The following is a 26,053-nucleotide window of genomic DNA, read 5'->3' as shown; positions in this document are numbered from 1 at the left end:
ATATTGAAACACAGTCCCTAAAATATATTTTTAAAAGACGTGTAATAGTAACATGCATGATTCTTTATGTTAAGTAACAAGATCTAGTGACAGAATCTAATATTTACTATAATTTTAGTTTTTAATTTCCCCCCACCCTTATTGAGTTATGAAAGACAAATAAAACTGTGTATGTTTAAGGTATACAATGTGATATTTTGATATACATATACATTGTGAACTAACTACCACAATACAGCTAACTAGCATATCCGTCACCTCACATAGCTTCCATTTGTGTGTGTGTTGAGCACACTTGAGAATTACTCTCTTAGAAAACTTCAGGCATGTAATACAGTATTATCAACTGTAGTCACCATAATACTCATTAGATCGCTCATCTTATAACTGAAAGTTTGTACCCTTTGACCAACATCTCCCCTTTTCTCCTGGTCACCATTCTTTCCACTCTCTGCTTCTAAGTTTGACTTTTTCAGAACCACATGGAAGTGGGATCATGCAGTGTTTGTCTCTCTGTGTTTGGCTTATTCCACTTAGTGTAATGTCCTCCAGGTTCATTATGTTGATGCAAATGTCAGGATTTCCTTCTTTTTTAAGGTTGAATAATATTTCATTGTACGTATGCACCACATTTTCGTTACCCATTCATCCATCAACAGACACTGAGGTTGTTTCCGTATCTTGTCTACTATGAATTATGCTGCAATAAACACGGGGCGCAGATCTCTTCAAGATAGTGATTTTATCTCCTTTGGGTGAATACCCAGTAGTGGATTGCTGGATCATATGGTAGTTCTATTTTTACTATTTTGAGGAGCCGCCATGCTGTTTTCCATAATGGCTGTACAAATTTACATTCCCACCAGCAATGCACAAGGGTTCCCTTTTCTCTACATGTGTGCCAACACTTATTATCTTTTGGCTTTTTGACACTAGTCATCCTAAAAGGTGTGAGGTTTTGATTTACATTTTCCTGATGATTACTGATGATAAGCATCTTTTTATAATACTTGTTGACCATTTGTATGTCTTCCTTAGAAAAATGTCTGTTCAGTTCCTTTGCATTTTTACTTGGATTATTTGGGTTTTTAACTATTGAGTTATATGATTTCCTTATATATTTTGGAAATTAACCCCTTATTGGATATATGGTTTACAAATATTTGCTCCCATTCTATAGGTTACCTTTTCATGTTGTTGATTATTTCCTTTGCTGTGCAAAAACATTTTAGTTTGACTTAGTCAGACTAGACTTGTTTGCTTTTACTTTTGTTGCCTGTACTTTTGGTGTCAAATCCAAAAAAAGTCATTGATAAGACCAGTGTTTTCTTCTAAGACAGTAATACAGTTTCAGGTCTTGTCTTTTTGATAACAGCCATTCTAACAGGTGTGTGGTAAGGTCTCAATGTGGTTTTGATTTGCATTTTCCTGATGATTAGTGATGTTGAGCATCTCTGAATGTACCTATTAGGCCATTTGTATCTCTTCTTTTGAAAAATATCTATTCAGATCTTCTGCCACTTTTGTAACAATTTTGGGTTTTTTCTTTTTTTTTTTTTTTTTTTTTTTTTTTTTTTGAGTTTAAGTCTTGAATCCATTTTGAGTTGATTTTTGTGTATGATATGAGATGTGGGTCCAGTTTCATTCTTTTCCATGAGGATGTCCAGTTTTCCCAATGCCATTTATTGAAGAGATTGTCATTTCCCCACTGGGTATTCTTGGCACCTGTGCTGAAGATTAATTGACCATATATGCATGGGTTTATTTCTGGGGCTCTCTATTCTGTTCTGTTGGTTTATATCTGTTTTTATGTCAGTACCATATTGCTTTGATTACTATAGCTTTGTAATACAATTTGAAATTAGGAAGTGTGATGCTTCCAGCTTTGTTCTTCTTGCTCAAGATTGCTTCAGCTCTTTGGGGTCTTTTGTGGTTCTATACAAATCTTAGGATTTTTTTCTATATCTGTGAAAAATGCTATTGGGATTTTTATATAGATTACTTTGAATCTGAATGTCTTTCCATTTATTTATGTCTTCTTCAATTTCTTTCATCAGTGTTCCGTAGTTTTAAGTGTACAGCTCTTTCACCTCCTTGGTTAAACTTATTCCTAAGTATTTTATTCTTTTTGGTGGTATTGTAAATGGGATTGTTTTATTCATTTCTTTTTCAGATAGTTAATTGTTGGTATATAGAAACACAGCCGATTTTTGTATGTTGATTCTTTTTTTTTTTTTTTTTTTTGGCTGAGTTGGGTCTTTGTTGCCGGGCACAGGCTTTCTCTAGTTGCGGTGAGCGGGGGCTACTCTTCCTTGCTGTGTGCTGGCTTCTCATTGCGGTGGCTTCTCTTATTGCAGAGCACGGGCTCTAGGCATGAGGGCTTCAGTAGTTGTGGCTCGCAGGCTCAGTAGTTGTGGTGCATGGGCTTTGGTGCTCTGCGGCATGTGGGATCTTCCCGGACCAGGGCTCGAAGCCGTGTCCCCTGCATTGGCAGGCAGATTCTTTAAACAGTGTGCCACCAGGGAAGCCCTGTATGTTGATTTTGTATCCTGCAACTTTACTGGATTAATTTCTTAGTTGTAACAGTTTTTTGGTGGAGTCTTTAGAGTTTTCTATATATAAGATCACGTCAACTGCAAACAAAGATAATTTTATTTCTTCCTTACCAATTTGGATGCCTTTGTTCTTTTTCTTGTCTGATTGCTCAAGCTAGGACTTCCAGTACTATGTTGAATAGAAGCGGCAAGAGTGGGCACCCTTGTTCCTGATCTTAGAGGAAAAAGCTTTCAGCTTCTCATCATTGAGTATGATGTTAGGTGTGAGCTTGGCATATATGGCCTTTATTATACTGAAGTACATTCCTAGTTCTGTGTCTAATTTGTTGAGTTTTTGTCATGAAAGTATGTTCAATTCTGGTAAATGTTTTCTTCTGCATCTGTTGAGATGATCGTATCATTTTCGTCCCTCTTCTGTTAATGTGGTGTTTCACATTTAATGGTTTGCTTATGTTGAACCATCCTTGCATCTCAGAGATAAATCCCACTTTGATCATGGTGTAGGATCCTTTTAATGTGCTGTTGAATTCAGTTTGCTAGTGTTTCATTGAGGATTTTTGCATCTATGTTCATCAGGGATATTGACCTGTAATTTGCTTTTCATGTAGTGTCCTTATCTGTCTTTGATATCAGAGTAATGATGGCCTCATAAAATGAGCTTGGAAGTGTTCCCTCCTCTTCAGTTTTTTGGAAGAATGGGAGAAGGATTAGCGTTAACTCTTCATGAAATGTTTGGAAGAATTCACCAGTGAAGCCCCCCAGTCCAAGGCCTTTCTTTTTGGGGGGAGTTTTTTACATCACTGATTCAATCTCCTTACTCATTAGTGGCCTGTTCAGATTTTTTATTTCTTCATGAGTCAATCTTGGTAGAATGGTATGTTTTTAGGAATTTATCCATTTCTTCTGGGTTGTCCAGTTTGTTGTCATATAATTGTTCATAATAGTCTCATGATCTTTTGTATTTCTGTGTTATCCATTGTAATGTCTCTCTTTTTTTATCTTATTTGAGTCTTTCTTTTTTCTTTGTGAATCTACCTAAAGGTTTGTCAGTGTTATCTTTTCAAAAAACCAGGTCTTAGTTTTATTGATTTTTTTTTTCTCTTGTGTTTCTAGCCTTTATTGCAATTGTTTCCACTCTGATCTTTGTTATATCCTTCCTTCTGTTAACTTTGGACTTAGTTTGTTGTTCTTTTCCTAGTTCCTTGAGGTGTAAAGTTAAGTTGTTTGAGATCTTTCTTTTTTCTTCATTTTGGCATTAAGCTAAAAACTTTCCTTTTAGAGCTGCTTTTGCTTCATTCCATACTTTTTGGTATGTTGTACTTCAATTTTTCCTTGTTTCAGATAGTTTTTTTAAATTTCCCTTTTGATTTCTTCTTTGGCTCATTCGTTGTTCGGGAGTGTACTAATTTCCACATATTTGTGAATTATCTAATCTTCCTCCTGTTATTGATTTCTAGTTTCATACTATTGTGGTCAGAAAATATACCTGATATGATTTCAGTCTTCTTAAAATTGTTAAGATGTGTTTTATGACCTAACATATGCTGTGTCCTGGAGAATATTCTGTGACACATGAGGAGAATGTGTATTATGCTGCTCTTGGACAGAACGTTCTCTATATGTCTGTTAGGTTCATTTGGTCTTAAGTATAGTTCAAGTTCAATGTTCCCATACTGACTTTTTTTTGTCTGATCCATCCATGGTTGAAAGTGGGGTAGTGAAGTCCCCTACTGTTATTTATAATGTCGTCTATTTTCCCTTCAGATATGTTAATATTTGCTTTCTGTATTGAAGTGTTCCACCTACCATAATTTTAAATTAATGATGAGTTTAAATTGTATTTGGACAGTTCTTTCACAATTAAATTTGCGATGTGACATTGGTCATTACTGGGGACAAACCCACAGGTAGGGTAATACTACTGTGTTGCTACTTACATTCATACTTGAAGAAAATAGCAACTTTCAGTTAGAAGTTGGTGACCATTAAAACAAATAATTTTCCCACCCAAGTTTACTATAAATTCGTGGCCCAAGTCCAGGGTTTCCTCCATGTCCCCTCATATCTCAGACTTAGTAAAGGAGCTCCCAGGGCACCCACCCAATCTTAGGGTCCCATTCACTGTCATGTCCCACTCCAATCCCACCCTCAGAGAGTAGGATTTCAGTGTGCATTCATTCAGCAAACATTGAACACCAGCTCTGTGCCGGGCCTTGGGACAAATGGTGAGATCCAAAGTCAAATAAGATAAGTGCCTTTAAGCTGCTCATCATCTACTTAAAGAAGAGCATCAGAGACACCATTCCAAAATGCAAAATGTAAACAAGCACAGGAACATGTCTACCCTTCCTGGTAATCGGATAAACCCGGTGATGCTGAGGTTGGGTCACTCCTGGGTAGTAACACCGGCCATTACATAATCCTTTTGAAAAGACGTATGGCACTGCATAGCATCGATCACAGAAATTCCATACCCTTCTTTCTCAGCACTCTCACGCTTGAAAATTTGTACCAAGGAAATAACAAAGGACAGAGTGTGGAGGGCAGAGGTCCTTTCCTCTCCTTTTCTGGAGGCTGTGTCCTCCTCAGGAAGGGGCTGGGTCTTGTTCAGCTTGTGCCCCCATGCTCGCACATGTTAATACTCATAAAGCCCTGTTGGGTGAATGTTGGACCCCCGTGCAGCTCCAGTGGACAAGAGAGGGAGCTGGTAGGAGGGGCAGTCCAGAAGCCCTCCACTGATCAAGTTCCTGTTTTCTCTTCTAGCCACCAGAACATCAGGAGAGATGGACAAGCCACTCATCAGCCGCCACCTGGTGGACAGTGACGGCAGTCTTGCCGAGGCCCCCAGGGAGGTTCCCAAAGTGGGCATCCTGGGCAGTGGGGACTTTGCCCGCTCCCTGGCCACACGCCTGGTGGGCTCCGGCTTCAGCGTGGTGGTGGGGAGCCGCAACCCCAAACGCACGGCTGGGCTGTTCCCCTCAGCAGCACACGTGACTCTCCAGGAGGAGGCAGTGGGGTCCCCAGAGGTCATCTTCGTGGCTATGTTCCGGGAACACTACTCCACACTATGTGGTCTCAGTGACCAGCTGGCCGGCAAGATCCTGGTGGACGTGAGCAACCCCACACAGCAGGAGCACCTTCGGCACCATGAGTCCAATGCTGAGTACCTGGCCTCCCTCTTCCCCACCTGCACAGTGGTCAAGGCCTTCAATGTCATCTCTGCCTGGACCCTGCAGGCTGGCCCGAGGGATGGAAACAGGCAGGTAGGTGCTGGAGGAATGCCAGTCATCATAACAATAAATGTAAATGGCTAACTTCCATTGAGGGCCCTTGGTGTACCAGGCTCTTTATGTACATTATCTCAGCTCATCTCACAGCCCTGCAAAGTCCCATTTTACAGAGCAGGAAACTGAGGCTCAGAGATGTTAATGAACTTACTCACACTAGGTCCCACAGCTTGGTGAGCTGGGATTTGAACCCAGTTCATAGGAACCTGAAATCATGTTCTTTCTTCTATGGTAATTTCATTTGCAAGAAGACAAGGAGGAAAAGGTCGATGGCTTTCTCTTTACTATTTGGAGCCAAGCAGAGGAGAGATTTTGCTTTTAGGATTGCACTTAGAAAGAAGAAGGTAACACACTCATGTACCAGGTCCTAAGGGAGCAGGCATGTCCCAAACTTTCTCTCATTTATTCCACGGGCTTCCAAAAACTGCGTGGATTTCTCAGAATAGTCAACAGCAGGTTTTTCTGAGGGTAGAAAATGGCTCCAGAAAACAGCCATTGCTGCACACTGTTGTTGGCAGGAGGAGCTCTAACCAAGACAAGGTGGTCTTTTTGTTTGTATTTTTGTTTTGTTTTTTTTTGCGGTACGCGGGCCTCTCACTGCTGTGGCCTCTCCCATTGCGGAGCACAGGCTCCGGACGCGCAGGCTCAGCGGCCATGGCTCACGGGTCCAGCCGCTCCGTGGCACGTGGGATCTTCCCAGACCGGGGCACGAACCCGTGTCCCCTGCATCGGCAGGCGGACTCCCAACCACTGCGCCACCAGGGAAGCCCGACAAGGTTGTTTTTAATGCCAAGAGGCAACCTGTATTTGCCTCAGGGAAGCATGCCAGGCTCCACATGTGTTTGAGAACTTCCACCAATGAGTCCAGCTCAGATGCCTTCTCTGCCCAGCTCCATGCCAGGCTGTGGGGAGCCCACAGGTACCCAGCCACCCCTGACTGGAGGGCCCTCCATGCAGCCTGCATCTTGGGACTCCTACATTTGGACAGGCAAGGAACAGTGGGGGAGTGTAGGGTAGCAGGGCCTGGGAGGGAGCAGAGCTAGAGGCTGGCTGGGGAAGACTTCGAGATCAGCCTTGGCCTTTGCCCTACCTTACGATGTCAGGCACAGGGAACAGGAAGGGCGTTTCAAGCTGAGGGGACAACCTGCAGAGGCACAGAGGTGAGGAACAGTGTTCCCAAACGATGTTCCCAAATGGGGACAATAGTACCTACTTGCAGGCTTATGACGAGGCTGAGCGTTCACATGTGTAACGCCTGGCACATAGCGGGTGCTGAGTCAGTGTTGGTAGACCACCTGACCACAGCGGTGTCAGGAAGACCCATGGAGTGTTCAGGGATCAGAGGACACCAGTGGGCCTGCGTTGGGGCTTGTGGAGGGGAGCAGCGGGCTACAAGGCTGGGGCTGGCTTGTGGAAGGCCTTGTGTGTTGGCTGCGGGCTGTACGGGGCCAGAGGACATGGTCAAAGGGGACACTTCTGGACTGAGGGATGGAGCTGCAGCCACAGCTGCACCTTCTGGGCCATATGCAAAGCCCAGTTGCTGAATGACCCCCAGGGCAGGCCACAGTCCTTTGAGGCACCTACTCCAAGGGCCCCCGGGGGCTGCCTAGATGGGCGTTTTGCTTGTGGATGCTGATGGCAGTGAACTGGGCGAGATGCTCACTGTTGGATGAGCGTTGGCCGTTTTCCTCGAGAAGTGGGCATTGCTGGGCCAGAGACTAGGAGCCCACGGGGAGCCGAGGAAAGGCCCCGGGCTGGGATTCAGGGCCTCCTTGTGCTCCAGCCATACCCTTACCTGGCAGATCGCTGGGCCTCAGTTTCCTCAGCTGCTCCGTGAGGAGCTTGGCCAAGATGCTCTCCGAGGCCCCGCTCAACCCTCCAGGGACCCCACCTGAACCCCCCCCCACCTTCCTCCCCGCAGGTGCCCATCTGCAGTGACCAGCCAGAAGCCAAACGCACCGTCTTGGAGCTGGCGCAGGCCATGGGCTTCACCCCCATGGACATGGGTTCCCTGGCCTCGGCCCGGGAGGTGGAGGCCATGCCCCTGCGCCTCCTCCCAGGCTGGAAGGTGCCTGCTCTCCTGGCCCTGGGGCTCTTCGTCTTCTTCTACACCTACAACTTCATCCGGGATGTGCTGCAGCCCTACCTGCAGGAGGGCAAGAACAAGTTCTACCAGCTGCCCGTGTCCGTGGTCAACACGACGCTACCCTGCGTGGCCTATGTGCTGCTGTCGCTGGTGTACCTGCCCGGCGTGGTGGCGGCGGCCCTGCAGCTGCACCGCGGCACCAAGTACCGCCGCTTCCCCGACTGGCTGGACCACTGGCTGCAGCACCGCAAGCAGATGGGGCTGCTCAGCTTCTTCTGCGCCGCCCTGCACGCGCTCTACAGCTTCTGCCTGCCGCTGCGCCGCTCCCACCGCTACGAGCTGGTCAACCAGGCCGTCAAACAGGTACGGTGCTCGCCTGCTTCCTGCCAATCACAGCGCCGGGGCGGGGGCGGGGGGCGCCCCTGGGTGCAGCCCGCCAGTTGTCGCCTGCTGATCCTGCCTGGACTGGATCACGCCCACATCCTGCTGTCCGAGATTTGGCGTATCAGCGAATAGAACGTGAAAAGCGCTCTGCCCCCAAGCCAGGGAGACTTAAAGTGCAGCTGTGAGTTACAGAGGGTATGTAGAAGGTAGCTAAGTGCTAAAGAGGAAGATCAAGCAGGGGGTGGGGGGTGCAGTATTAAAGGGTGGTGAGGGAGGCCTGGCTGAGCGGGGGACATGTGAGCCCAGGTCGGAAGGCCAGGAGGACAGGAGCTGTCTGGCACCTTTGAGGATCGGCAAGGAGGCCCTCTTGGTGGAGCCAGGGGACGGGGTGGTGGGCGGGGCCTGGGAGGCGGAAGCCACACCAGAGAGGCCTTAAAGGCTGAGGAAGGGCTTGGGCCTTGGGCTTGAAGCCGAGCAAAGGTTTTGAGTAGAGGAGTGATGCGGCGTCTGGGGTTTTAACTGCCTCACGCTGCTGCCAGGTGGAGAACAGACAATCACAGATCAAACGCACATGCTGGGAAACCAGTTAGGAGGCTGTGCAGGAACCCAGATGAGAGGCCACAGAGGCTTGGAGTGGGCTGGGAGCAGCAGAGAGGCAAGAAGGTGTTGAAGGCATATTCTGAAGCCAGGGTACACAGAATTGCTGTAATAGACACGGGATTCATGAGGTGGTGGAGGACGACTCTGGGTTTTCAGCCTGAGCACCTGGAGGGATGGAGTTGCCATCCCCTGAGACGGGAAAGGCTGCAGGAGCATGTAGGGGTTTTTTTTTGTTTTTTTTGTTTTTCGGTACGCGGGCCTCTCACTGCTGTGGCCTCTCCCGTTGCGGAGCACAGGCTCCGGACGCACAGGCTCAGCGGCCATGGCTCACGGGCCCAGCCGCTCCCTGGCATGTGGGATCTTCCCAGACCGGGGCACGAACCCGTGTCCCCTGCATCGGCAGGCAGACTCCCAACCACTGCGCCACCAGGGAAGCCCAGCATGTGTATTTTGAGGGGGTGGAAGGGCGCAGTAATTATTCATTTAGCAAAGCCATAGGGTGCTCTTTTGCCAGCAGGGTTCCTGGGAGTGGAGGGCCTTCAGGTCAAGCCAAGTGGTATCACAGGCAGCATCCCCTGGCACCTGTACCCACAGAAATAGTCCCCCCAGATGCTTCCTCTGGGTTTACAAGCTCACGGGGCCTGATTCTGAGTCCCAAGCTCAGGTCTGCAAGCAACCCTGCCTTTCTTTATTTTCCCCAACCTGCGTAATTCCACCTCTAGCCCTCAGCCTCTGGCCTGGTGCGAGGGTCCTACCCACTCCAGGACACTCAGGCACCCAATGAGACACTTCTCTTCTACCCCTGGTTCCGGCTGCAGTTTTGTTCTTGCTTGGGAAGCAGGGATCTTACGAAGGCTGGGCCCTCCCCAGGTACACCCACCATGCAGCCATCCCCTCGGAGGCCTGACCACTTCCCAGAGCAGAGCCAGGAGGCAAGGCTCCACAGACCTCAGCCCCTGTTCACTCTAGTTCCTGCTTCCTTGCTGGCAGCTTCTCAAATGCCCTCGTCATTCCCCACCCACGGACACCTGGCACCATTCCATCTGTAGGCTTGGGCTTTCATAAGAGAAAGGAGGAACCCCAGACTTCAGGCAAAGCAGCAAGACACCTGCTGGAAATGAGAGGGGAAGGGAAAAAATAATAGTCACTAACGCTTAAAAAGCGCTTAGTGTGTTCCAGGTACCATCTAAGAGCTTTACATACCCAGTGTGAATTCATTGAACTCTTATCCCTATAAGGCAGGTGCTGTACTACCCTGAGGCACAGAGAGTTTAAGTAACTTGGTCAAAGTCACTCAGCCAGTAAGTGGCTGAGCTGGGATCCAGGTCCAGCCAATCTCCTCCAAATCCGTGTTCATGCCCGTACTGCTTTCTACGGGGAAAACAAGTCCAAATTAACAGTTGAATGAATGATCCCAGAACTCATTCATTCGCTGAGTTCTACTCTACCGGGCCCTGAGGCCACGGGATGAAATCAGACAGTCTCGTCCCTCACCTTAGCTGGCGTGGGGTGGCGTGGAGGCCTGCAGGCCAGAGCCCTAGACTCTTGTCCTCCAGCATCACTGACTGGAACAAAGATCTTGACCTTAATAAGCAAGTCACAACCCCTCTTTGGTCCTCAGGGCCCTGGTGTAGATGGAGGTCTCACCCAGTGCTAATGTTTTTTGATGCTCTTTCATGATATTTTCTTACTCCTAAGAAGAGTCAGCCTGCTGGGCAGGAAGCTCTGCGTGGCTCCTCGGAGACTGGAACAATGTTTGCTGCCCAGGAGGTGGCGGGTGTTTCAGGCAGTGGATTGGGAAGAAGGTAATGCCCCCTCCTCACTAGAGCGCAAGGCAAAACCCCTGCCCTCTCCTCCCCCTGCCCACCCTCTGACTGCCATTCTCCAAATTCTCCACCCTGCCAAGGCTCTCCTTGATATCACGTTAATATCGTTTTGCCATGATGCAAATACCAGGGCACATTGGGGCCCGTGTGAGGTAATTTTCCCTGAGTTCCAAAGCCCTGTAAGGCTGCAGGCCCCCGTGGAGGTTGCCAGGCAACCATCACTCCCACAGGACAGGATCAGAGACAGACAGCAAGGCCTGTCAGGCAAAGGGGCTGAACCTTGTTCTGCAGAGTTCTGGAGGGCAGAGCCAGGGCTGATGCGGCTTGTCAGGGAGGGGCGTGGAAATGGGGGGGAGGGATTACCAGAGCAGAGCAGCCCAGAAGAGGGGCGGGCGGCCAAAACGCACATCAGTGGTGCCTTGGAAACGCACGTCAAGATCAAAATCCGAAATCAAGATAAAGATGAAAGAAAGTGTTTTACCCACACACTGTGTTCTCCGCCCTGTCACCCCAAATCTAGTCCAGGCTGTCAGAGAGAACCGTCTAAATCTCACATCTGAGCCTCCTGCCCTTGGGCCCTTCAGCTTCGAGCTTGCAACCTACAGGGAAAGGAAACCCCACACGGGGATGGCAGCGTTCCATCTCTTGTTGACGAGCACTGTCCTGGTCGTGCTCGAGGCGGCCAGCTTGATTAGCTCTGAACATGAGAGCATCAGTAGGGGAGTGGAGAGCTGTTTCACCCACGTCCCAGTTTGCCGTCTGTGACGCTGGTCGCTGGGGAGCCCTGGGAACAGCACTGTAGTTCAGTCAGTTGGGTGAGACTCCCACAGGCTACCGATGGTGGCCGGGAGCCAGGTACTTACGCAGGTTCCTCATCCCACCCCTTCCCAGTGTCGCGGCTGAATGGAAATATTAGAGGAAAAGACGAGACATTTTGCAAGCAGATGTGGTGTGTGTAATCGTCCAAGCTCTGACTTGGGACATTAACTTCCTGATCTTACCAAAATGCAGAAAGGAGCAACTAATGAAGTATATCTGAAGAACAAACAACTTACAACTCGGGGATGACCCACTGAGCGGCCGTCGTTAGTGCAGGGAAGGTACGAGTTAGCCTTCTCTGGGCTCAGTTACGTGGGAGACCCCCCTGCCCCCTGCAGGGTACCGTCGGCCCCGCCTTTCTTGTTAGTGCTGACGTTCGCCTGGCACATAGCGAAATCACAGGATTTTAGACGTGACCTCTTCCAGCTCTGTCAGTGGAGAAGCGGAGGCCCAGAGATGGAGCTGCCCAGAGTCTCACAGGACTCATGGTCAGGGTGAGACTCCTGGTCCTTTTGTGGCTTAAAGGCACCAGTGAGAGCCAGCCTGCCCTGAAATAGAACAGAGGCCCTCGTTTCTCTCAAATTGCAGGAAAAGTACCCAGTGGATGGCATTTTCTCAGTTCCTTTCAACGTTCTCTCATAAGCCTTTCAACCATTTTTGCTCAGACCACTAGATTCATTTTTAATATTATACCTTCTAACTGCACTTGGGTTATTTTTTTCCCGCTGAAATAGTTTCTCAAAAACCCGTATGAGTCACTCTGTTTTGCAAAGCAGAGACCTACCGACTAAAGCCTAGTCACGTATCCTAATGGAAATGCTGTTCCTTGTTGTGCGGGTAGAATTGAAGCAGCAGCGTTTCCTGGTGTTTCTCAGAAAACATCTTGACGTCCAGGAACTCTGCAATGTGGTCTAGTTCGGAAATGATGGTTCTGACAGAAGGATCTTGATAAAAGCTTTTCCTCGTGTGCACGGTACGAGTGAGCGTTGGCCAGGCTGGGGGGGAAAGGTGGGGCTGAGGCGCAAGGGGTCTCTGAGTGGGGAGGGAGGGGGTAGAAACCTCTGGGCCTGCAGGGGCTCCCCCATTGGTGCGTGCCTGGGGCTCACTGGCAGATTCCAGAACTCTGTGAGGGCAGGTATCTTTGCTCTCTGCAGCCCAGGGCCTAGCACACAGTAGGTGCTTGTGAAGCACCTACTGTGTGCTAGGTGCTTCATAAGTGCTCATGGGCCTGCTTGGCGAATGGATGTTGGACTCTATTGCCTGGCAGTGGTTGACTCAAAGCTACATTCCTCAGACAGAAATGGGCAACTGGGTGGGAAGATGGGAGCTGGGGGCTAGTTAGGAAATATTGAGGGGTTTGGTGTATGTGTGTCTGGAATATGAGCCAGTGACGGGAGCAGCTTGGGGGACCAAGGATCCAGGCTGAGACAGGCTGAAGGTAGTCAGCAGAGGCAGCAGCCTGTCTGGCTGAAGGGATTCTGAATTAAGAGAGCGCCTCCTTCCTGCTGGGGATTTGGGCACCAGAAAACCTTGTGAGATGGTCATATTTGAAGGTTCTTTATGTCTTGTCAGATTCTCTGGCTCCTTACTCTTGGATTGTGACTGTTCTGGTCGACTGGCCCCAGACAGATTTGTGAAAGCCGTGGGGAGGGAGGAGCCTCTTCTTCCGAGCCAGCTGCCTGGGTCCTGATCTCAGCTCTGCCATCTCCTAAGCTGTGTGTGACCATGGAAAGGTCACTTGATCTCTGTGCCTCATTTCCCTCATCTGGATAATGGGTACAATAGTGACATCTGCCTCACGGGGTTGCTGTAAGGCTCAGGTGAGCTGATACCTGAGAAGTGCTTAAAACAGAGGCAGACACACGTTACACGGAGTGGAAATTGGGAATGTTGGTCGTTACTGCGTTTTTCCCGTCCTAAATTCCTTGCTCGCCCAAATCCCAGGGCATCGACCTTGGCCACAGTGTTCATGGTTTCCTTTCCATCCACACCAGGTCTTGACCAATAAAAGTCACCTCTGGATCGAGAAGGAAGTCTGGCGGATGGAGATCTACCTGTCCCTGGGAGTGCTGGCCCTTGGCACGCTGTCTCTGCTGGCTGTCACCTCACTGCCATCCATCTCAAACTCACTCAACTGGAGGGAGTTCAGCTTTGTTCAGGTAAAGTAGTTCTGTCTCTGCTGGTGAGCCTCAGCGTGGCCCTGGCCCTGCCTCTCCGGTGCAAGCACCTTCCCACCCACGCGCCGCCTGGGCTTTCATAATCTGTGCAACAGAACCCTCAGGTGCCCGGGCCTCCCCAAGCCTGGCAGGCTCACCCAAGTCTCCTGATAAAGGGGCTGCCTGGGATGAGCTCATCCTCGTGACACCGGGAGATGCCAGATTTAGGCATGTGTAAAATTCAGACAGCAGAATGCTGAACCCTGGACTACACATTCCCAGTATCTACAATTCTTGGGCTTCCCAAACAAAATCCCATAATACGTAGTCACTGGACGTGTCACTGATCTGTCTGGGCAGTCAGTGAGCCCTTGGGTGAGCCGAACCGCCCAGCCAGCACCCTCAGCTGAACCCGGCCCTCTTGATTCATGCAGAGTGGATGGGAGGTGAGATTAGGACCTTCAGTTTATAGGAAATAAAACACAGCATTTCCCAAAGGACACCATTCATATTAAAAAGGACATGTAGAGTCAAACAAATCTGGGAGGGCTTCCCTGGTGGCGCAGTGGTTGAGAGTCCGCCTGCCGATGCAGGGGACACGGGTTCGTGCCCCGGTCCGGGAGGCTCCCACATGCCGCGGAGCGGCTAGGCCCGTGAGCCATGGCCGCTGAGCCTGCGCATCCGGAGCCTGTGCTCCTCAACGGGAGAGGCCGCAACAGTGAGAGCCCCGCGTCCCGCAAAAAATAAAAAAAATAAAATAAATCTGGGAAAAGATTTGCTTCCCGCTCAGCGAGTCACAACGCACTTTCACAAGTCACAATGCACAAGGAAGCAAACCTTGCTAAGCAGACTTGTTTCAGTGTTGGCGTCCTCCCCCCACCCCCGTTTTTCTTTCACTGTCTACACTCCACAGAACACAATTTGGAAGATGCTACTAGTGGCGAAGGTTCTTCATGCGTTTATTCATTCAGTGTTTATTGAACATATACTGCATGCCCAGCGTCCTGCTAGACCTGGGATGCAAGAGGCAACGAGACAGGTAGAGCCATGCTTTAATTATGAGGACCACTGAGGCAGGGACATTTTTTACGTTCCTTTGGCATCTCCCACTGTTCTCCACACAGAGCCCGTGCTCAGCCCCCAGGTGCTGGCAGGTTAACTCATCCCCTCCATTGATGGCTGCTGACTAATACTGGGTTCTGCCATCCATATGGTATCAGGGCAGGGAACACATATCACACCCACCCCCGATGTCAACAAAAAATCTGTCCCATATCGTCTCTGTGCAGCAAGGACACAGTATGGGATTCCAAGAGGGACACCAACAGGGCAGCGCTCTTATGTAATCCAAATTAATTATCCCTCATTGGGGATGCATGCGTACCCTAGAACAAAACAGAGTTGTGGGTTTTTTGGGTTTTTTTTTAAGTGTGTCTGTTTCTGGATCTCACTGGCTCTGCTCGTCTCGGAAGGTCTCTGGAGGTGTGCTCAGGCCTGACACATGCCGGCAAAAGGGGGAAGAAAGAATTTTATCTGCCACTAATCCTCACGTGTCGCACCCCCAAATCTGGGATTTTCGTGTTCCTGCCTGGAGTATGCTGGAGTGCATAGTTTATCCACAACTAAAACAGACTGCAGTTCGCTCCCCTCACCGGAAAGTTGCTCCCTTAAGCAGCTGTAGATTACAAGCTCCAGCTCCAGCTGCCGGAGAAAGCCGGGGAATTTGGTTTTGTTAGCAAAAGCTGACCGGGACTCAGCAGCTGTTCTACTTTACATACTGAAGAGTCGAAATACAAATAGGGAAGTCCTTATGCTGCTGCAAGAAGAGGGGGGTGGAAAGCCGAGAGATAGGTAGAAAGACAGGGTTTTACGTGAGGTAATCAAATGCCCACATTCTGTCCACAAATGCTCTATCTCCCTGGAGTGCTGATACAGAGGAGGAACCGGCACATCCCAGCTCTGTAACCATTAGCAGATCACGTGCGCTCCCCGAGCCTCACTTTACACTCTTGTAAAATGGAGTTAGTTCCCTACAGGTGTGTTGTGAGTCACTGTGCAAGATTACGCGTAAAAGAAAAATACAAAGCAATTTGCTGTGATTCTCGGGGCATGTAGCCACATTTCCATGACCTCTGACTAAGCCACCCATTTCTGAGTCAGTAGGAGGCAGCAAGAGACAGGCAAGAGACTCCCACCCAGAGCCGCAGAATGGTCTGGGGCAGTGTTTGCAAACTGCAGTTGGCACTTGTTGGTGGGTTATGAAATCAATTTTGGGGACCACAACAAGCTTTTTTTGCGATACGCGGGCCTCTCACTGTTGTGGCCTCTCCCGTTGCGGAGCACAGGTTCCGGACGCGCAGGCTCAGCGGCCATGGCTCACGGGCCCAGCCACTCCACGGCACGTGGGATCTTCCCGGACCGGGGCACGAACCCGTGTCCCCTGCATCGGCAGGCGGACTCTCAACCACTGCACCACCAGGGAAGCCCACGACAAGCTTTTTAAACATGAAATAGAGTAGAACGTCTCCAAAAATATCAGAGTTCTTTACATGTTCTAAGCATAGACATTTTTTCAGTTGTATCAATTCAGTAGTTATATATACATATGTGGGCATACTTCATTGTGTACTGGGCAGTAATGAAAATGTGATTCTTAATGTGAGCTGCCATCGAAAAGTTTGAAGTCACGGAACTCTTGGAGAAATGCAGATACCCAGGACTACCCTTGACCTGTGGACTCAGATGCCCGGGGTCGGCTCTGGAGTCTATTTTTATAGGCTCCTTGGGTGACTTAAGTGCACGTGATGCAGTATGTGACAATCTCTGGAGTGGGGGACGCAGGCTATGGAGCCAGCAGACCTGGGTTTCAGTCCCAAGACCACCACTTACCAGCCCTGCACCACTAGACAGCTCCTTAGCATCTCCAAGCACCTGCATCCTGACTTGTCTGTATCCACCTCCTGTAGTCACTGGGAGGATTTGTGCTGAGGACATGTATACATGCACCCAATAGTAGCTGTACAGGTTTTGAGGTGAGCTGCAACCTTCTCCTGTAAGGTGAGCGCTGCTTTAGAACAAGGAACTACCTGGACTCCATTTCCTTTCCCAGCCACGAATGACTGCGACAGGTCACCAGGGCTTAGAAAGTGGCTGTGGAGACACCGTGGTTCTCAGTGGGCCTGGCCTGACCCCTGGGTCTGTAATGATTTATTGAGCTAGAAAGCCATCAAAACAGGGTGTGGATTCCACAGACGTGACTTGTGCTTACGTGTATCCTTTTGTTCCTGAGGCTGTTTTCGAAGTTTTTAATTTGGGATTTTGTTTGTCTGGGTGTTTTTGTTCCTACTGTTTTGGTTTGGTTTCGGCTGTGCTAACTGCTCCTAATTAAGCCAGTTAAACATTCTTAGATTGCCAACTACCCAGGCCGGTGCAGCTCCGCTGGACAGAGAAATTAGTGTTCGGCTCTTAGCACCTTGGTTCTGCCCCATCGTTAGAGGAGCTTCCTGTGGCCTTGCCCACTCCTGCCACCTGCCTGAGATAATAACAGAGCCCTGTTCTGACCCCAGCTTTGTGAGCAATTGTCCAAAGCCCCTTCCCGCCACGGTAATGGATCACCACCAGCAGCCACCAACAACCTGGCTGCTTCTGTTTTGCTAACAAGCTTACATATAATAAAAATGGCCCTAGCTTGTTGTGGGCGTTATTAATTGCCCCGTGAGGATGCCTCCCTTTCTTTTGGCTTCCTTTGACTGTTCTGGGATTTTTTAAATTGTTCCCAAGGAGAGAGAGTTTTAGGGAAACAAACTTGCTGGACTCATCCAGGCTTCCCATTGGGATTGGAAAGTCAGAAGGCCCTTTGTTACTGGCTGGTCTTTGGGGCCTCCTGCCATCTGGAATCACCATGGGATTCTGGATGGCAAAGGGAAGAGGTTATATGGGCAGGAGAAGGTCTTCATACTCTCCCAGGGCAGGTCTTGTTTGCCCAGCACAATCCATCACTCTCCAGATTAGGGCAGGGGACAGTGGTGAACATGGGCCAAACACTGGAGCCCCAGGGCATGTCACTGAGGGAGGTGCTAAGGCCTTTCTGGGGCCACCAGGACTCAGTTCCCAGGCCTGGGTGGCTTCTCACTGCTGCAGCATCTGGGAGAGCTTCACGATGCAGAGTGTGAGCCCGTTCAGGCCCTCGATGGGTCTTTGTCTGAGGAACAGAAAGGACCGGGTCCACCCCAATCAAATAGCCTGGGCAGAGGGACCTTGAATGGACGCGCAGGCTCAGTGACCATGGCTCACGGGCCAGCCGCTCTGCGGCACGTGGGATCTTCCCAGACCGGGGCACGAACCCACATCCCCTGTATCGGCAGGCGGACTCTCAACCACTGTGCCACCAGGGAAGCCCCCCAATTTTTTTTTTATTGTGGTAAAGTAACATAACAAAAGTTATCACCTTAACCGTTTTGAAGTGTGCGGTTCAGTAATATTAAGTATATTCACTTTGTCGTGCAATCATCACCACCATCTATCTCCAGAGCTCTTTTCGTCTTGCAGAACTGAAATGCTGTCCCCGTTAAACACTAACTCCCCATTGCTCTCCTCTCCCAGCCTCTGGCAGTTACCATTCTACATTCTGGCCCAGGGATGTTTACTGCCTCCTACAGGCACCTTATATAAGTGGAATTATCCAGTACTTGTCTTTTTGTGACTGGCCTATGTCACTTAGCATGATGCCCTCAAAGTTCATCCATATTGTAGCATGTGACAGAAGTTTATTCTTATTTAAGGCTGAATAGTATTCCATTGTATAGAGATACTACATTTTGCTTATCTATCTGTCAGGGGACACTGGGGTTGCTTCTACATTTGAGCTATTATGAATAATGCTGCTGTGAACATGGGTGTATAAATAACTCTTCAAGACCCTGCTTTCAGTTATTTGGGGTGTATGCCAGAAGTGGGATTGCTGGAGCACATGGTGATTGTATTTTTAATTCACTGAGGATCCTCCATTACCATTTTCCATAGTAGCTGCGCCCTTCTAACATCCCCACTAGCAGTGCATAAGGGTTTTAATTTCTCCACATCTGCGCCAACACTGGTTTTCTTGTTTTCTTAATAGTAGCCATCCTACTGAGTGTGAAGTGATTTTGATTTGCATTTCCCTAACGACGAGCGATGTTGAGCATCTCTTCATGTGTTTATTGGCCATTCGTATATCTTCTTTGGAGAAATTTCTATTCAAGTCCTTTGCCTATTTTTGAGTTGGGTTGTTTGTTTCTGTTGTTGTTGACTTTAAGAGTTCTCTATACAGTCTGGATATTAATCCCCAATATTTTCTCAATGCTGGGGACTTTTTTAACCCCAGTCTTGATTTTCAATAGATCAGAACTTAGAAAAAGTTGGTGTGGTTCAGAAGTTGCTACGAGATTTGGAATCTTGATAGACGCGTCTGGAGGTGACAAGGATTTGGTTACACGTGACTCACAGTCAAAGAGGCTTCCGTTTGGGGGCTGACCGTTTGCACATGACACGTGAAGTAGCCGTGGATAGGAGCATAGAGCCAACCATGGCCTTTCCCAACAGGCTGTGCTGAGCCAGGAAGTTGTTAAGGATGTAATAAACATATCCTTTAAGTGGTCACAAAGCCAAAGAGAACCAGAGATGGTGGCTAGGAAGGATAGAGACTGGGGATCTCTTAGCAGCTAGTATTTTGTTTAGGGTCAAAAATGTTATACTTGTACCCCTGTCTACGAACTTGTAGGTATAGCCATTACTATTTTTAGTAAAAGCATTACAAACAATTCTTCTGAACCATGTCCTTCCACTTACTGAGGTTCACCACCCTGGTGTTTATACTGGAGAAGGTGTAAGCACCCCCCATGCTAGGGAGGAGTGAGAATGAGACATGGTAGCAGAATCAGACCCACTTAGAGCCGTGTCTGGGGGGAGTGCCAACAAGACAGTGTCCCTCAGCCAAGCCCCTGGATTGATGCTGACAAGCTGGGCTGGAAGGAAATCCAGGAGGCCTGATTACAGTTCCTCTGTGGAAAGCTCAAAACCAACCCGTAAAGAGCACCCCGAGGTATCGTCATGCTGCCACGTTTCAATTAAACCCTTGCAGTGTCTCGTTGGAGAAAATGCAGATGTGTTCATCGCTTGATGGGTCACTGCTATCTTCATTCCTTGTGTAATAAACACAGGTCTCTCCCGCCCGGAATCTCTCGGTGCCCTGTGCCCCTCCTCTCGACCCTCCACGAAGTCCTAACCCTGGCTGCCCTCTGCTCTGCACTGCTGCCTGCCAGGTCTGGGGGCTGGAGAATGCTGCATCTATACAGCACTTTCCCTACAATTCTGACTTTACTTTTGTAATCACTTCCTTCTCACCGAGGCTAATTAAGCAACTTGCCGAGGGTCACAGTGTCAGTTGAGACTAGCGCCAACAGTAGAATCCGGAAGGCATCATTTGTAGTTTGCAAGAAACCCTACGTGCAAAAGATTCCCAGAGGCTAGAGTTACAGATCATCACTTCCTGGCTATTTTCACATCACACTTCCCATAGAAAGTCATGATTGTATAGCACATGGGGTGACAAGGAGCTGCTCATGGCTGGAAGTGACCCACAAAAGCCCACACCTGGCTCAAGGGGCAAGATGCTCTGCCACACGACGGCTTGGACCATTTCCATTTGGATCTGTGATGGTCTTGATCTCCCCAGCATCACTAATCTCCTTCCGGACAGGAGAGTAACCCTGGCGGGGTTTGTACCTGGGGCGTTCATAGCTCAGAGCATGGGCAGGAGGTGAGGGACCAGCACCCACAGAAAGCATCTTTGTGATACTGTGGGCTTGATATACAGTGTCAGGACAACTAGCCTGCAAGCCCTTGTGAGTCACCTTCACTATTGGTGCCAGATCCATGTGCCAAGTAAATTTTTCCTTTGTGCTTATCTTTAAACCAACTTAAGATCTACTCACTTTTTACCTGGCCGTATCTTGTGCCAAATATTATCTGTGAAATTATGATTTTGATATGCTGGCAGACACATTACTCTGTACACATGAAAAGATACACAAAACTAGTAACATGTTTTTAAACTTCTTTAAATTTAATTACATCTTAAGTCCTCTGGCAGCCACCAGAGTTATGAATAATACAGTTTGGGGGAAAGCGTTGGGTTTTTTTGTTTCTGTTTTTTAATAAATTTATTTATTTATTTATTTTTGGCTGCGTTGGGTCTCTGTTGCTGCTGGGTCTTTGTTGCTGCGTGCGGGCTTTCTCTAGTTGCGGCGAGCGGGGGCTACTCTTCGTTGAGGTGCACGGGCTTCTCATTGTGGTGGCTTCTCTTGTTGTGGAGCACGGGCTCTAGACACGCGGGCTTAGTAGTTGTGGCACACAGGCTCAGTTGCTCCGTGGCATCCTCCCGGACCAGGGCTCGAACCCGTGTTCCCTGCATTGGCAGGCGGATTCTGCACCACCAGGAAAGTCCCCAAGCATTGTTATTTTATAGAATCCTTATGAATCAATGAATCCTTATATACTTTGACGTATGAGCATTGTTCTCTTGGGGAAACTGAGGCTCAGAGAGTTTAGACAGTAATAAGATCACCCAGAGAGTGAGTGACGGGGCTGGGATTTGAACACAGAGCCCTACTAAAGCTGCCCTCCTTCCTTCCCCTCTGCCAAATAAGCAGACGAGCCATTGGTAGGCTGGCTGTGTCCGTCCCCACCCTGACCCTCATTCTAGCCTTCTTTTCTCCGGCAGTCCACTCTGGGCTTTGTGGGCCTAGTGCTGAGCACCCTGCACACGCTCACCTACGGCTGGACCCGCGCCTTCGAGGAGAGTCGCTACAAGTTCTACCTGCCCCCCACCTTCACACTAACCCTGCTGGTGCCCTGTGTTGTCATCCTGGCCAAAGGCCTGTTTCTCCTGCCCTGCTTCAGCCGCAGACTCTCCAAGATCCGGAGGGGCTGGGAGAAGGATGGCGCCGTCAAGTTCACGCTGCCAGTGGGCTGCGCCCTGGCCCAGAAGACAAGCCACGTGTGAGGTGCCTGCACCCAGCTCCGGAAGCCAGACACAGGCAGGACAGTGCCCAGAGTCTCTCAGGACTTCTCGCCGTGATCATGCAGGACACCAGGATTACACACGGATGGGTGGGTTGAGGTCTGAATTCCTGGGACGTGTGTGGTAATATTCAGAATGACACACCTGTGTGTGATATGTATGTCCATATGTATTTCATATATATAACAGGATTTGCAATTATACTTACTTAGCTAAAAAGTTGAGTCCCTGAGATTTCAACCTGTAGATTTAAAAGCAAGTGTCAGATGTTAGGAGAACAGCAGCTCATACTACTGTGACATTTACAGAGAGATGCACAGACTTTTTGCACAGAAAAGGCAGTGAGAGGCTTGCACTTTGGTGGCTTCCATCCACTTGTGCACCTCCCCGCCTGCCCCTTTTTGCTACTTTCCCAAGGCTTTTGCAGAACTGGGGCTCCAAGGTGGCAGGACAGACAGGAGCTCTGCCTGGAGCCCAATTTGGGTGCACAGGGCTGACGAGTCACCAGTGAGCAGGGGGTGCAGCTCCTTCTTTGGCTGCAGCAGGAGGCCAGGCGGGATTGAGGGCACTGGGGGTGAGCCTGTGTCTGTCCTGGGTGCCGCCTGAAGGTCCATCCTTTGCCAAGGTTGGGGGATCGGAAGGGGGAGGGATTGGACCTGAGCGTGCTCCCCCTAATTCTCCCGGAGCTGGGAGATCTTTTTCTGAAAGTCAGAAGTCACCACGGCAGCTGCAAATTGATCCTCCTGTGGGAGTGTTGAAGTCACCTCCTTGCCAGAACCACTAATGAACCCTGTCTTGAGAACAAGTGTAGTTTCTTTCCTTCCTTTAAGTTGGTGATGCCCGTTCTTTAAACCGCTGTGCCTTCTCACCTTGTAAATCATTAGTTTGAATGTCTCCCAGGAAGGCCTAGAGCAGACCCTTTAAAAGTTGGTTCAGGGGGAGGGGAAAACAAGACCCAGAGCGCTGAACGTGACAGCCCCGCCCGCCTTGGGACCCCATCCAGAGGGCTGAAGGATGGATTGTCCTCACCGAACTGGTTCTGTGGAAGGACACTGGGGACCTCTTCAAATACCTTCTGCTGCTACCGGGCAGAGAGCCTGCCTTCCAAGCACCCTGAAAACCACACTGGCTCCAAGTTCCTCCCAATGCAGGGTTATGTTTCAAAATAGCTGGAAGGGTCTTTTCCTCCAAAGCCACAAATTTGAAACACTGCTGCTCCGAAGCACAAGAGGCTGCAGGACGTGTATCCTTGAATCACATGCCATCCCTGACTGATTCATACTGAAACTGTTTTTATTGCCCCTGTAGAGAGAATCAGCTGTTCTCGGCTGAGCCCCCAGCCCATGGCAGAATCAGGATGATGTGTCATCTTTGAACGCAGAGGGGCGCGGCCCTGATGGAGGACATCAGTGAGACGTACCCAGGATGGGGGTGTTGGTCACGCTTATATTCTTAGGTCTCCTGGGCCAGAGGGCATCTTAGGATGGAATAGAGTCAGCTGGCAAAAGCTGACCCAAGAGCTCATGGCTGTGAAGCACATTAGGGTCCTTTTAGGATGGAATAGAGTCAGCTGGCAAAAGCTGACCCAAGAGCTCATGGCTGTGAAGCACATTAGGGTCCTTTAGCGAAAAGGGAAAAGAGCCAAGTGCAAGCATATCTCATTGGGCCAGTGACTGATGGAGGCGAGGCAGTGCAGGCAAAGCTGCCTGCTTCCTGCAGATGTGTTCCATCTGCAGCTCAAAGGCTGAGCGGCACAAGCTTGCCTCCCAGGTGGGCCCTGATGGAGTGGCAGCCTTGGCCTCAGAGAGGCTTGCTGGAAAGGAGGCGGGCAAAGCAGACATGTCAGCATTTGCTTGACAAAATGGGGGCCTATCGATTTCCTGCTGATAGGAAGCAGGGAGAACATGGGCAGCTGGGATCCACCAAGGATTATCAACCCTGGTCAGTATTGGCTGCCCTTTTTCTCTGGCCCTCCCCAGGCCCAGGATGTTTCCTTATACCAAAGATGCTGACACAGAGCCAAATTTAATGTGCTCCCTTCCCTTCCCTGCTCACCCGCTGCCGCAGGTGCTCCTCAGGAGGGGACAGGTGCAGCAGAGGACCTGGCCACCCCCAAACTGGATAGTCAGCTCATGAGAGGCAGGGTGGGCTGTGTGCTTGGCCTTGACCTGGTGTCTGCTGCTGTCCCCTACCTCATCAGGCAGCTGGCAACAGCACCCCCATGAGAGCAAGTCACTCCCTTACAGCCTGGGAAATTCTATGTGCCTCTGGGTACAAAAGTGCCTGAACCAAAGTGCTCTGGAAACCCTAAATGCCATGGTCTGAGGTTGAACGTTTAAAATCTATGCTATTGGAACTGTTTGTGTATTTTGTTTTTACCTTGTAGAGCTTGTCGGAGAAGCAGCAAAAATAAACACCTAACTTCCCGTGAATTTCAGGCTTTTATTTCTGTTGCACTGATCACCTGCCCATTCATTCGTTGGTTGGCCTGGTGAGCCTTCTGATTGGAGTTTGCTCTGAGTCAGGCAGCGTGCAAAGGGAGCACAGAATGATCTGGGCTAGAGCTCACCTCTGAGGAAGGGACATGCAGACCTGCAGAGACAAGGCCAGTAAGGATATGGACGAGATCCAGGTGACGAAGTGCCAGGATATGTGAAAGGAGTACCAGGAAGGCTTCCTGGAGGGAGCAGTAGTGTCTGTGCTGTGATCTGAAGGCTGTGGCTTTAATGTAGGTTAGAGCAGCAGTGCCTCTCGAACTATCACGGGCACAGGAGTTGCATAAGATCTTGTTCAAACACAGGTTTGGATTCATGGGTCAGGGATGAGGCCCAGAGACTGTGCATCTCTAATAAGTTCCCAGGTTACACACATGGTATTGATCCTCAGACAGGGTAACAAGGGCTTAGACAGCTTCCTTTGTCTCTGCTGTGCTATAGTCTATGGCCCACAGACCAGTGCATCTCTGCCCCATTAAGCTTCCTCTGGACTCTGGTTCCCTGGCTGCCCTGGTGAGATATGCCTCTGTATACTGCTGATGCTGCTGCAAGCCCCTTGTTCTCTTAAAGGCAGAGGGAGAAGACACTCCACCAGAGCCACAGCCTTGCACTCTGTGTGCTCCATGTAGGATGCCTCCAGGTAGACCCACACATCAGCCCTGGGTCCACCAGGAAAACAGGAACTCTTCACAGAACACCCACCTGTCATGCAGTCAGTTGCTTTTCTACTGCAGCAACCAGAAATGTCGTACTGTACTGGGAAATAAGAAGGAAACCTACATTCAGAAAGCAGTCTAGTGACTAAAAACCATTTCTTGGGAACAATAACCAAAAGATGGCTTTGCCATTTTGAGCCCATGAAAAGAGTTTTCCAAAATAAGAAACATGGCCAGAAAAACACAACAAATAATTTTCAAAAAGAAAAAAACAAATCTTGTGCTTGAAGGTTTGTTTTTCTACTCTGCATCCTCCCACGCATAATGCTGGGAGAGTTAAGTTTAAAAAGAAATGATAAAATCAATGAAAAAGTATCCATTATTTTGGTAGTTCACATAAGAACTAAAGAGCAACCAAAATAACTCATATTAGTTAAAGAGAAGAATTATCATTCAGCTACTTGAAAAGCTGAATCTGTTTCAAAAGCTATGAAGGGGGACCCTTGGAAGTACAGAAGCCCACCTGTCCTGGATCTCTTTAGAAAGAGGAAGTTGGCATCACTAGAGCAGAAACTCTCAATCCCACCAGACTAGCACCAACTTTTTCTAACAAATATGTTGAAAATTCCTTTCTACTAACCTAAGACGAAATTCAGAAATAATATAACCTACTTATGTGTGTAGTTTTTTTTAATCAATATAAGGTCTTGATTCAAATATAAAGTATAAATAAATCCAAAATCTAATTTACACTAACATGCATATAATACTAATAATGAGTAGTAATTATTATAAGTAATAAACTTACAATAAATAAGTTGGTATTGAGAGAAATACAACGATATTCAACTAAACACTGTTGACCCTCTTTATAAATGACATTTTAAAATAAAGGCTAAAGAAGTGTAAGAGAGGGCTTCCCCGGTGGCGCAGTGGTTGAGGGTCCGCCTGCTGATGCAGGGGACACGGGTTCGTGCCCCGGTCCGGGAGGATCCCACGTGCCGCGGAGCGGCTGGGCCTGTGAGCCATGGCCGCTGAGCCTGCCTACCCGGAGCCTGTGCTCCGCAACGGGAGGGGCCACAACAGTGAGAGGCCCACGTACAGCAAAAAAAAAAAAAAAAAAAAAAAGG

At 49.0% G+C, this 26,053-nt stretch overlaps 1 protein-coding gene across 4 annotated transcripts in view; it reads left to right on the top strand.

The window, feature by feature from the left end:
- Positions 1-26,053, top strand: part of STEAP3 (STEAP3 metalloreductase) — an 85,143-nt gene that overhangs the window by 19,305 nt on the left and 39,785 nt on the right. For 3 of the 4 annotated variants that reach the window (XM_024734499.1, XM_024734497.1, XM_024734498.1), the window contains exons 2-5: positions 5,319-5,818; positions 7,764-8,291; positions 13,552-13,716; positions 21,473-24,204. In XM_024734499.1, coding sequence (XP_024590267.1) covers positions 5,339-5,818; positions 7,764-8,291; positions 13,552-13,716; positions 21,473-21,754 — 1,455 coding nt within the window. In that variant the 5' untranslated portion in view covers positions 5,319-5,338 and the 3' untranslated portion in view covers positions 21,755-24,204. Of the gene's footprint in view, positions 1-5,318; positions 5,819-7,763; positions 8,292-13,551; positions 13,717-21,472; positions 24,205-26,053 lie in introns of those variants that run through there. The other variant, XM_024734501.1, reaches the window with a different exon arrangement.

Source organism: Neophocaena asiaeorientalis, unplaced genomic scaffold (assembly GCF_003031525.2).
Source record: "Neophocaena asiaeorientalis asiaeorientalis breed wild unplaced genomic scaffold, Neophocaena_asiaeorientalis_V1.1 scaffold32, whole genome shotgun sequence".
Classification (NCBI taxonomy): Eukaryota; Metazoa; Chordata; class Mammalia; order Artiodactyla; family Phocoenidae; genus Neophocaena; species Neophocaena asiaeorientalis.
This window is presented reverse-complemented; position numbering and strand designations above follow the sequence as displayed.